This window comes from Motacilla alba, chromosome 2 (genome assembly GCF_015832195.1).
Source record: "Motacilla alba alba isolate MOTALB_02 chromosome 2, Motacilla_alba_V1.0_pri, whole genome shotgun sequence".
Lineage (NCBI taxonomy): Eukaryota > Metazoa > Chordata > Aves > Passeriformes > Motacillidae > Motacilla > Motacilla alba.
In genome coordinates, this window is record NC_052017.1 from 4,507,817 (window position 1) to 4,520,254 (window position 12,438).

A 12,438-nucleotide genomic window follows, 5' to 3' on the forward strand; every position below is an offset into this window, starting at 1 on the left:
ATGTTGGGAGGCAGGCCTAGGTCCAGTGCTTGTAGCACTGTTTTCTGGCTGAAGGAGCTGATGTGTCTGAAAACTGTTTTTTAAGGGTTTGGATTTAGCTGGAGCAACTTGCCCCACATTGATGTGCACTTGAGGTTCCTTGAGCGCTGCTGCTGGGCTGGAGGCTTGGCCATGGATGGGAGGTGGAGTCCAAGGCAGGCAGGATCTGTCCTTGAACCACACCTCCCTTTAATCCTCTGTTAGGCTTGAACCACGTGGGAAGAGAAGGAATTAATGAGAGCACCAAACCATCAGAGACAAAGTTGGCACAGGAACGAGAAGTGTGAGCTGGACATAATTTGCTGAGATAAAGGAAAATTGCAGGCGCTGTGATAACGGCGGCTGTGTGACAGACAGGGACACAGAGGGATGTGACACACTGCTGCCTGTCTCACTTCATAATAGAGGCTTGCACCGAGTTAGCCCAGGGTCTGCAACTCTTTCTGTACTGCCTCAGCATCTTTCCAGACCCTGGAGCTATTCAGACAACCAAGATGACAGTGAATTTCAGGCAGATCTCCTGCAGCTTTCTTTAGTGAGTCGTCCCTTGTCTGAGCTGCCAGAGTGACTTGACCTAAAAGAAATCAAATTTGAGTCATGGTTTTTTGTGCCCCAAACCCTCTACTTAAAGCAGCAGTCCACTTCTGCAGCACTGGAGGGCAGAAAATCGAGAGGGGCTGTACCTAGTAAGTGCATTGTGGAACCTCTGATAGATATTTTATGTTTTTACAATGAAGTGCAATGGGAGATTAATTTCTCATGCAGCCCTTACTGGGATTTCTGTTTGCCTATGCCAGGTGACAGGATGGAGTTATCTCTCCCAAGAGGTCTTCAGTGCACTCAGAGTGTTCTGCCTGGATCTTATGGGTAGGGTAGGGAGAAAACAAGTACTTGCTGTACTCTTGAAGCTCTTTGTGATGGAAGCTGACAGTCCATTCCAGTGGGCTTTGTCTTCACATGGCTCTGTTTGCAAAGCCACAGTCTGTCAGTCACTTCTGCCTTTCAAAATTTTGCTTCAGACTGCTTAAAAAAAAAAAAGAAAATAAGCTTTTAAAGTTCCTGGTAACATTGGATTATTCATCTAATTTTCTCCAGCCATTAAAATGATAATTCAAAAGCCTTTAATTATTCCCACCTATGTAGCCCCGATGAAGGTGTAGCCTCAAAAATGCTTCCACTGTTTTGAGTTTTGGAGTTAATTATGAGTTGTGCTGCTGGCTCAGCTCCTGTGTGGAGGCCGTGGTCTTTTACCACAGCCCAGCAGCTGACAGAGCAGCTCAGAGAAGAGGGAAGCAGCAGTTGCTGTGCTTGCCTGATCCTGGGCAATAAAGCATGTCACTGGGCTGGTCCCCCGCTGGAATTTATGGCAGCCTGGCTGCTGCCGCTGGGCCCGGCTGCCAGTGGCCACGAGGACCTGCTGAGAGGGCTGTGGATGAGCAGGGATGAAGCAAGCTGTGGACTTGGCCCTCTCTTCCCTCCTCTTATGCTGGGCTCAGCAGGGAGTATGGAAGCTGCTCTGCCAGCTCCCTGCCATTGGAAAACCTTCAAGCTCTGGGAGATGTTTCTGAGTCTGGCTCTGCGGTTCAGTACAGCACTGTAACAGGCAGTAATTGCACCTCACCCAAGAGTTTGGGACTTTAGGCTCAACGCTGTGGCATGAAAATATTGTGCACACAGCTTTTCCGAGCAGGAGCAGGGATGTGCTCGTGTACTGCACTCGCAATACAATTGCCTTGAATGCCTTCTATGCTGTACTGAACGTGCTGACATTTGAGGGGGTAAAAATACTGATCTGCCTGCACGCTGCAAGCCTAGTTTACATTTTGCAGCTCTAAATGGTAAAGCTCTTGCCTGTCTCCAGCTTTTTATATCTTGTCTTGTAAGGCAAAGGGAAGAGGTGACACAGGTAACAGCATGCTATTGAAGGGAATGTTTGATGTGCTCATTTGGTGTAAAATGTCACAGATTGCCTCGTATTTAACTGTATGTAGAGATAGTGTCCTGGAAATACTTTACAGATTACTCAGAGCAATGTCAACTCCAGCAATTGGTTGCATTCAGCGTAAATATTTTGAGTTATTCATTACTGTTAAAAGAAAATAGTAATTGTTGCATCTTGCACCTTCTCTTTTTTAAAATGAAACTTGGCAGGACCAACCACTCCTTCCTCGTGCCAAATTATGCACTATAGAGTTCAGTCCATGAAAATTTATTGTTGCAGTTGATGTAAATTGCATCTAATGGGCAAATGACTCACGGCTGTGCTTACAGCCAGCTTTGTATTCTAAAGGCACATGCCAGCAGGTTGGAAGCAGAGGCAGAATAAACAGGGCTTATCTGTTTCCCCTCTCCTGTGACAGTTTTCTTCTCACTGCTGGGCTGCAGAGCTCCTGGGAGATGACATTCTTTGCTCAGGTCCCTACTGTTGTGGTTGCAGTGGCTGTAGCAACCACTGTGGGGTTACGCCAAGGATTGAGGGCTACAGATGAAGGTGGATCTGAGCATTTAGCAGGATTTTAAGGACTCTTTAGTGTGGGAACAAGCCACCAGGATACAGTTCATGTAGTTTCCTTGTGCCCCACTGAAAAATTAATTGAGTGGAGTGTGGAAACACATCAGTTAGAACTGGGGAGCATCATCTCATTGCCTTCCTGTGCTCCCAAATCTGCAGCTGGAGCTCGGCCGTAACTTTGTGGTTGGGATGAGATTTGTTCATACAGCACCTCATGCCTGGGGCCCAGCCCCATCCTGGAGGCATTAATGTGATGTGACTCTTGTCTGGTCAAACTGGGAAGCTAAACCAGTTTGGGATGCACTTGAAGAAGGGTTTCTGCCCTGCTGTGAAACCTTTCAAGGCTGATGTGGAGAATCCAGCTCTGCACTGGAGTGAGTCCAAACCTCTCTTCCCACTCTGGTTGTGAAGTACAAGGTAAATAAAAACATAGTTCTTATTTTGTGGAAAGGCTCTTGAAGGCTTTACAGGAGAGGAAGATGACAGCTGTGGAGCAAGAGTATCCAGGAGTACTGTAGCATTTGTTAAGCTATTGACAAGAAAGTTTACTCTAGCCTTCTGCAACTTCATTTAAAATGTGATATAATTATTGCTTACGCTAAAGCTTCTTCCTGTTTCCACTATAGCAATTATGCCAGAGGCACACAATTTATTCCCAGTGTATCAGCCCAGGATATGGTCATTACCACATTAATGGGAAGTGCCTTCAAATTGTTACACTTGGCAATAACTATATCCTGGAGTTACAAACTTCTCGCCATTCAGCTCACAAGTTTATAAGCATCTCCTGATGAAAACAAACACTGATCTTCTTTCCCCTGCCCCATTACTTCAAATGCACTTAATTTTAAATATGATTTTAGAGGAGAACCTGCTTCAGAGATGCTGCTACTGCCCCAGTGTATGCTAAAGGGAAGGAGTGAGTGCTCACCCAGTGTTAAGGCTGCTCTGTGTTCACCTGATGCTTCTACAGTGCTGTTACACTGGGGTAGGGATGGGAAAGCTGGAAATTGCTTCTATGGAACAATGATTCCTCAGGGGAAACAGTGACTCCCCAAACACCTTGCTGCCCCATCAGTTTTGCTGCTCTGGGGTGGAGTGTGCCAGGCTGGGGTGAGTGGTGGCCTTTGCAGAGGGCTGGTCACTGTGAGGAAGTGCCACATGAAGTGGTGATGATGTAATTCTGTAGTTTAACTTGGATATTTGGCAGTGGCTGTTTTGGCCTTCTGGATTTCATATTGTGGCCATGACTTGTTTTAATTTCTTGAACCAGCTTTAAGCATCATGTCTACTGACTTTTGTTTCCAATGAGAAAATATGTAAATTTTAATTACTCCAAGCTGAAGTTAAAAAGAAAGCAAGCATCTTGATTTGAGGGGGTTAAGGGCCTGGAGTCCTTGGGCTCATTTTTTCTATGGGATTCAATCTGAGTGCTTGTTTTGCTACTTCTTGCATTCCAAGCCTGTCCAGCTTCTCTGCTGTGGTGGGATGGTTTGGTGATAGGGAATGCCTGCTGGTTTCTGGCTGCTGGTGCCATGCCAGTGAAACCTGCCCGAGTTGTTTTGGATTGTGAAGTGTGTGATAGTTGAGACATCATCCTTATTTTCCTTAAAATCTTCCCTGGCACTTCCTCAATGCTGAGTGTGCTCTGTTGTGGGGGCTTGGTGAGCCACATGTGCAGCTCTGCCAGAGGGGAAGTTTGGAAAGGCTGCACAATAGTGCATGGCCCAGCTTGCTGGGGAAATGCTCCAGCATCCTGGGCTGCCTTGGAGTACAGATGGAAGAGGAAATTACTCTTACTCCAGTAAGAGAATTAATAACTTGAACAGGCAACCTCATGCATCCTATTCCTTTCCCCATGACCTGGAACTGGCAGGGCCTCGTGCATCCTGGCTGTCACAGGAGAATCAGCTGTGGGTAAACATTTCCAGTAGGATTGGAGAGTTTCCTGAACACCCTGTGTTCCCTCTGAATCAGTGCTGGTGTGCAGGGGGATTCCTGGAGGCGGCTGTGCCTGTGCCAAGCACATTTCACACCGTGTGAGCCAGCTCCTCACCTAGGACACAGCAGGCTTTGGTGCTGTGCTCTCGTGGCTCTGTGTGCTCCTGGGGCTGGATCCCAAAGGCGTCTTCTACCTAAATATTGGCAGGGAGCTTTCCCATTCCTCTTTTTTATGGACCATGAGCAGTTTGTGGGACTGCAGGGCTCAGTCAGGTTTGTGTCTCTCATGGCAATTAGCTCAACAGCACCAAATATATTAGATTTGGCCAATGGATGCTAAGAGGGGTAGTGTAGCCACCTACTTAATTCTGCATTTAATCCCTTCAGGTCCTTCATGTATTTAAGAGCATCCACTGATGCTGTGTTGTCTGCAATGGCTACCAGGTGCTGGTTGCAGGAAGAAAACAAAAATCATACTTCTGGAAGTGGAAGTCAGCTTCTTGATGCTATCAGATCTGTATGAAACTCTGAAGTTATGCGACACATCGTTGTTATTAAAGCAAATACGAATTTTTCCTGCACAGCTGCAGTTTGCTGTTCATCTTTAGTGAGACTGTCTTATGGACAGTTTTCTTCTGCTGTGTGCTGGGGAAAAGCCTTGCCATGCCACTGTCCTAGAGTGGGTATGGGGAAGAGTCTGATGAATGCTAGTGCTGGAGAGGATGTGTTTAAAATTATCCTGGCCTGTAGCTGGCAGTGGCCCAGCCTCCTCTTCAGAATAGCAAAGCCAGGAAGGAGGAGATTTCCAGGGCCTGACTCTTTGGCCAGGCCATCACACCAGTTCTGTTCTCATGATGCACTAGGGAGAAGAGAAAAAAAATATCTTTGGACTTCTTTCTGTATGTGAAAGGATTTGGAATATTTGCCAAAGGCAGTGGAGGCAAAATCTGCTCCTTTTGGGGTTGTTTTCCTCTTTTTGCTCCCGTTCCATGTGGGTTCCTGGGCAATGCAAGCGTTGCAGCCTGTGCTGATGAACAGGGGTGTCAACTATGAAGTGCTTCTCTTGGCTTGGCATGTGGAGCAGCCTGTGAAAATAAACTGGAAAACTTCAAAGTGTTTGCAGTGAAAGCAGTGTTCCCCTCAAGAATGGAGAAGTGTTGCTGTTAACCTGAAAACCAGAGCTTTTGGCTAGAAAGAGGAAAGTACAAAACATTCATAGCACATGCTGGATGTTCTTGTGTTTGTTCATTAAAAGGAAAAAAAAAAAAAAAAGATAACAGGGAGACTTTTTTTCACTGACCAGGCTCATTAAGCCAGAAGCAAACAACATTTTTCTGCTCTCTGGATTTTCACCAGTGTATGGGGCTAAACTGATGTCCCGAGGAAGCACAAGAACTTCTGCAGGGCTGGAGAGCAGTGAGATGTGGGGCTGGGTGAGAACCAGATCAACTCACTGTCTCTTGAAGTCTCTCCCACTAAAGGGGTACATAAGGATCTGACCAGTGCTAGGTTCATTTTTCACCTTTTTAGCTAATTCTAAGAACCTGGGACAAACCAGTTTCCTCACACTTTTAAGGGTACCTTCTGCAAAGTTTTAATTTTTCTTCTCTGTGTGTAGTACCTAAAATATAAATCATACGAATGTTACTTAGTGCCTGTCTACTGAAGTTACAATTAATTCCTTATTTCTGCATGATTTGAGGCAAGAAATACTAATATAAGAAACAAAGTATAAGAAATAATAACCTTTTAATGTGTTTTTGTTGGTTGAAGTAAAGATTTAATGACTTCCACTTATTGTTCCTTTATCTTTCTGCAGGGATGTGAAAGCAGGAAATATTCTTCTTGGAGAAGATGGCTCAGTGCAAATTGCAGGTAACTTCCCTGGTAGCTTTGAGTAAACTTTAGGCATAACTGCATATCCAAGGAAATAGTTTAATGATCAAGGAGAGAAACCTGCATAAAAATATTAGCTTCAAAAAGTCCCACAGTTCTTAAAACAAACAAAAAACCCCAACAATAAACAAACCACAAACCAAAACAAAAAGCCAACCCAGAGTTTATTACGTCTTGTTATCTTAAAATACTGTTACTTGGAATAATGACAATCAGCAGATATAAATCATTGGATTGTGAAGTCCTCAGAATCAATAGATCTGATAAAGTTCTTGGCATAAGCCAGTGAGGTTTTTACGTCAGCAAGTTTGTAGGCTTGGAAGTGGAGTGTACAGACCTCACTGATTCATCATTGACATGTGAGGTGGTTTTTCACAGGTCTCTGGTGAAGGGTGGACAGATCCATCAGAAGGAAATGGGCATATCTGATGGTAAAGGTCATTTAAAGAAAGATCAGCCGGTCTGACTGCTCCTGTGGATGCTCCCTGCTCTGCTTCAGTTGAGCTGGATGGCAGAGAGGGTGTTTAAGTGGCTGCCCTGGCCCAGCCCAAACTGGGGTGAGCTGGAAGTCTTGGGAGCAGTCATGCAAAGCAAAACTGTTCAGACAGTTGCTTTAGCTAATACAGATGTGCCTGGAGATGTCTGCTGCAGTCACTGCTGACATGAGCTGCAGCAACAGAGCTGTGCTGGAAAAAGTCCTGGGTGGGGATAGACCGTGTGGAAAAGGGTACTTGTGGAGTGTTTTGCCTCCTGATCCTCTCCTGATATTTTATTTCATACATGTTCCTACACACTTCACTCTTCTTTTCAGAAATCAGTAATTATGCCCCATCCCTGAAAAGATTCAAAATAAATGGGGCTGTGAGCTACCTGTTCTGGTTGAAGGTGTCCCTGCCCATGGCAGGGGGTTGGACAAGATGACCATTAAAGGTTCCTTCCAACCCAAACTATCCTGTGTTTTTGATAATTATTATTATTTTTACAGACTATTAAGTAAGCCAAGATTTTTGAAGAGTACATTTAGAACCTGTGATATTTGTTTTTCCTTCTCTTCACAGCGTGCTGTTTTCCTATCCTGAGTACAATTTTTCTCCAATTCTCCTTTCCTCAGTACTGTGTTCTTTCCGTGGATCTTGTAGTGCCTTTCCAGTCCTAGTGCCACCTCTAGCTGGGGAGCAGAGCTCTGTCCCCTCTTGCCAGCTTGGCAAACATCCCTGTACATGTGTGACATTTTCAATCCCATATTTTTTTGGGAAGAGCCGTATCTGTGTCTGATGAGGTCTCTTCTTTAGTGCCCCGTCCTGCTGGTAGAATCACATCAGTGGTCAGGCCAGTGTGGTGAGAGTTTAGGGACAAGGCAGTGACAGTTGTGTGAGGGAGAAGTGCCTGTAGCATTGTTTATTCCTTTGGAATATCTGTGCTTGGCTTTGCATCTTGGAATGAAAGGTGTAGATTTTCCACCAGGAAGCAGAACATGTTGCAATGCAGTTTTTTCTAGGTAGCTCTCCTCTCTGCAGAGGACAATAAGCCCTTTTGCAGGACATAACACCTATTTCTGTTTAAAAACCTGAAGTGTCTTTGTTTTCTTTTTTAAATCTCCTGGTTTCCCTGATGCCTGCTGTTACATTTCTAATGAGGTGTAAATAATTCAGTTATGTGGCAGCTGATGAAAGGTAAGGAGTGGCTTCCAAAATGCTCAAAGGAGCAGACTTTATACAGTGAAATCCTACATTTTTTCCATAATAGGACCAAGATATAACATGTTGGATTTGTAATTGCACAAGCTTTTGATCCTGTTTTGGGAGAGGCTGCAAAAAGCTGTGACTGAGTGTTTGTGCCAGCCTAGAGAGAGCTGCTTGTGTTTCTCTTCCACAAGGCTGTCAGGGCTTGGCTTTTTGTATTAAGGCTCACTAGCAATAGGTATTAGTATATTTTTTCTGCTGAGCAATTTTCAGTTGATAAATAGATTCAAGGTAGACTGGTCTGAGCTCTGTGCATTTCAGAGGATTTATTTTGTCTTTGACTGTGCATTTTCCCTAGACTGAGCTACTCGTGGTTTATATGTGCAACACCTAAATGATGCAATTCATCTCTCTGCATATCCTGTGAAAGCAGCACTTGGAGATGTGCAAAGTTCCCTCTTTACAAATTCTTTCTTTGAACATGCAGAAGGACCAACAACCCTGCCACCTTTCATCAGCCACAGCAGGGCCACTAAACCAAGGTCAGAGGGTTCACTGCAGTGGCAGGAAGCACTTCAGTTTCTGTGGAGGCAGCTGATGACTTGAAAGAAATGAAAATAAATGAATGAATAATAGAGAAGAGCCTGACCTGGTCATAACACGAGATTTTTGTTTCTGTGGGAATTTCTGACACTTAAGCTTCCTTGCCTCCTGACCCAGGATGAAGTAGCGGAATTTCTGGGGAATTTTTTGAGGAGGAAAAAATGCTGGAAGCAAACCAATCCCAATAAAACAAGATTTGTTTCAGCAAGATCAAAGCACTTGCCTTTGACAATAATATTAATGCATATTATGAATAATTCTGTTGATTGTTGAGTGCTTCAGTTATGGGCTGGATGACATCACTTCGTTCCCATGAAACAAACGCTCTTAAGTTTCTCTGGAAAGTTACACCACGAGATAAAAAACAAAAGATTGATCAGCTGTGGAATGTAGCCTGAGGGTTGGAGTGAATAGGGCACCTCCCTGCAAGGAGCTGGTTTGGTACACATGAAAAATTTAAATCATGTAGCAAGGAAGAAAGACTTCCATTCTTTTATAATGACTCCTTCCCTTCTGCCACTCCTCTATCCAAACTGCCTGTGAACAGTTGTTAAGAAGGTCTTATTCAATCTTTGGCCTTTGTGACCTTGTGTTCCTGTGCATTTCCTCCTGCTTAACACAAATCCTGTTCCTTGTCCCTGATGAAATGTAATTCTCAAATGTAAATGAGGAATGTACATCTCAATCTGGAAATCCTTTGAGGGGAAAAAAGCAAAGGTGCACTTGAGATTGAGTGCTGGAAACCTCACTGCAGGACTGTACCTCCACAACATGTCAGTGAATTTAACTGCTTGAAACTTTATATGGAATTCATGGCAGTAATTTTGCTGCAGTGTTACCCGGTTCTAACCAGTGAAAATTAAAGCCTCTTGTGTGAATTTTGGGCTGTGCAATTCTGTTAAGACTGAACAGAAAAAGCAACTTGATGAAGGTGTGTCAGACATTTCTCAGGTTCTGTTTGTAACCCTGAATTGGTGTTTGTGCATATGGGGAAAGCCACTGTGGGAGCACTGTGAGTTGAAGTTGCTGCAGGTAAAGAGATGGAGAGATCTGTGAGCTCGGGGCATCTGCTGGAAGTGGGAATTCTAAAAATTCCTCTAATGGCTTGCACAAATTCCCAGCTTGAAGCTCCTCCCCAAGTCTTATTTTTACTCATGACTCTATTTTGAACTGTGTCGCTTCTTTGGCTTTCAAAAAGTGTATTCACTGACCCAGGGAGAAAATTGCCTTTAACAGATCCAGCTGACCAGCGAGACCTAAAGTGAGGCAGTTTGCTTCTATCTTAACATTTCTCTTTTTTTTCCCCCAAGGGCACTTGGGCTTGTGGCTTGGCACCAAGTTTTTGGAGCCTGTTACAATTTACAGTGTCACTTTCTCAGTTTGAAGTGTTCTCTCCTTCACACTGGATTAATCTGCCTTCTGGAGAGAGCAGGACTCTTTCCCAGATACCATTGTTCTGAGCTGTGCTGACAGTGGTTGCAATGTAAATGGAGATAGCCATGTTCTTTTGTGCTCCAGCCTCTCCATGGCAATTACTTCATTTCTTTTAATCAGAGCATAAAACCTCTTTGCTCTGGCATTTATCAGCTCCCTGGAGTCTAAAAGTGCACGGATAAAAACACTCTGTCAACATAAAACTGCATCGGCATCAGTATTGATGCATAAACCAGGAGATGGCTTCTCACAGTAAGCAAGGCTTTGCATTTGGCAGTTTATTTAATTATGCAGGACCTATAAATTACTGTGAAATGAAGTGAACATCTTGATAGACTGGGAAGGGATGGGAGAGGTGGAGGAGAAGCTCTCCCAGGGTGCATGAGACTTGCTCAGTATGAGCCACGCTTCAGCCATGGCATGATGTGAGCCCCCTACTGAGACTGAATTCAGACCGTATCTTTTTTTTCACCTGATTTTATCCACTGGGATATTAAATAATGCTGTCACCCATCCCTCTGAGATTGAACGTGATGATACAAGTGTCTGCTGAAGGCTGAGAGGCACACATCCCTCCATGTGTGGAATTTTTTGGTTCTGGAGACAAGAACACGATCTCTTCAGGATTTAAAACCACAGAATTCTCAACGCGCACTCCCGAGAGGTGCCCGCAGTGTCAGCCGTGGCCTGGGCAGGCCGTGTTGCCAAGCAGTTGAAGTAGATTGAGATTTCACTAAGTTGTTCAGAACTTGCTAATTGATCCTGGGCAAATTGCCTAACCCCTCTCTCTTTATCTATTTATAAAACGGGGATAGTTAAGGCCAGGCAAAACTTGTGTAACTGAATTTGTGTAACTTTCCACAAATCCATGCCAGCTTGTCACCGGTTCGCTGTGTTCCTGACTGCTCTTAATTCATGGCACTAAAATAGCGCTCTACATAAACATAGAGCTATGATGCAGGCAGTGTCATTCCCCACTTTCCCTTAGGAACCTCTAACTTTGGGAGATTAAATTGCCTGAACAAGGGGCAAAGCACAAATCTAACTTGGGAGGGGAGTGTTGATTGATTGCAGGGTTCGCTTGAGGAGCCTGTGTTGTGTCATGAACAGTTTGGAGCCTCTTCTGCTTTTCAAAAAAAGGTTCAAAAGTATTTTTCTCTATGGTTGGTGGAGATTTCTAGGGCTTCTCCTGCAGCAGAGAGTTGTGAAATAACTTTTCCTTTGTGTTACTTGTACTATCTGTATTTCCTGAAGAGATGTTGCACTGTTTGATTGTTGAAACCACTTGTGAATGTCTCTGAGGGCAGTGGGTGGCGTCGCCCAGCCTGGGATTTGTCATCCTGAAGTTACTTTGTGAAGTAGGAGGACAAGTGTGCATTTACAGATCCAATACCACTGTGCATCCATCTAGACTTTAAAAGGAAAGAAGCCTTTGATTCTTGTTCTCCACTAATCTTCCTTTTATCTGGTGTCCTACCACCTGCTGCGTTCTCAGCACAAAATTGCTATTTATCACTGCCTTCCTCATCTTGCTGCCAGGTTCATTCATCTTCAGCCTCTAAAAGCATTAAGGTTTGCAGGAAAGCGCGAAGTACAACTGCAGATATTTTCTGATGGTGAACAACTGAACAAGAAGAAAGATGACCAGTGAAAATAACATCTGTGCTGTCTTCGGAAATGCTTTTTGTTTAAAGACAACTCAGAAGTCAAGATTGAATTATTCTGTTTTTCTGCCCCTGTTGAAGTTGAAAACTGCTTTAGGGTCTGATTCAAGCACACCAAACTCTGTAGGAGCCACTCTGATATCAGCAAGTTTTAGTCCTGGTTCTTAGTGCACATTCTTCCTTTCTTTCCAGTCTGTGTACCTTGTGGGTAGCTATGGGTAGTAGCAGGAATTTGGGCTTTTTAGGATTAAGGTAATGTAACAATCTGAGAGGGCCAAGGAGAGATTATTTTTAACAGGTGACTTCTAGATTTGGATGAAACAATCTAGAATATGGTAGAAATGTGTCTTCCTGAGAGACACACCTGCAGTGGTGCCTGTTGTGATGGGGTCCTGCCACAGCATTCTGACATTGCTGAGTTGTTTGTACTGAGTCTTCCTTTTCAACTTCTGCATTTCCTGAGTGGCCAGAGTAGTTTTTAAGTTTAACAATTTGGATGCCATAGTACCAGGAATTGTTGCCTCATGGCATGCTTTTTCAAACACTACTCTGCAACTTCAGTGCCACTGTGGAGTGTCCTGTAGGATATGTGGTTTACAACATGTTTCTGCTGGAAGGGACAAAATTGGCCATAATTTGTGCACAGCCTGCATCAGCAGAATTGAAT

At 44.1% G+C, this 12,438-nt stretch overlaps 1 protein-coding gene across 1 annotated transcript in view; it reads left to right on the forward strand.

Annotated features, from left to right (window-relative positions):
* The window catches only part of OXSR1 (oxidative stress responsive kinase 1), an 87,913-nt gene that overhangs the window by 47,333 nt on the left and 28,142 nt on the right, over window positions 1-12,438 (forward strand). The window contains exon 5 of the mRNA XM_038124607.1: window positions 6,312-6,367. Coding sequence (XP_037980535.1) covers window positions 6,312-6,367 — 56 coding nt within the window. The remainder of the gene's footprint in view (window positions 1-6,311; window positions 6,368-12,438) is intronic.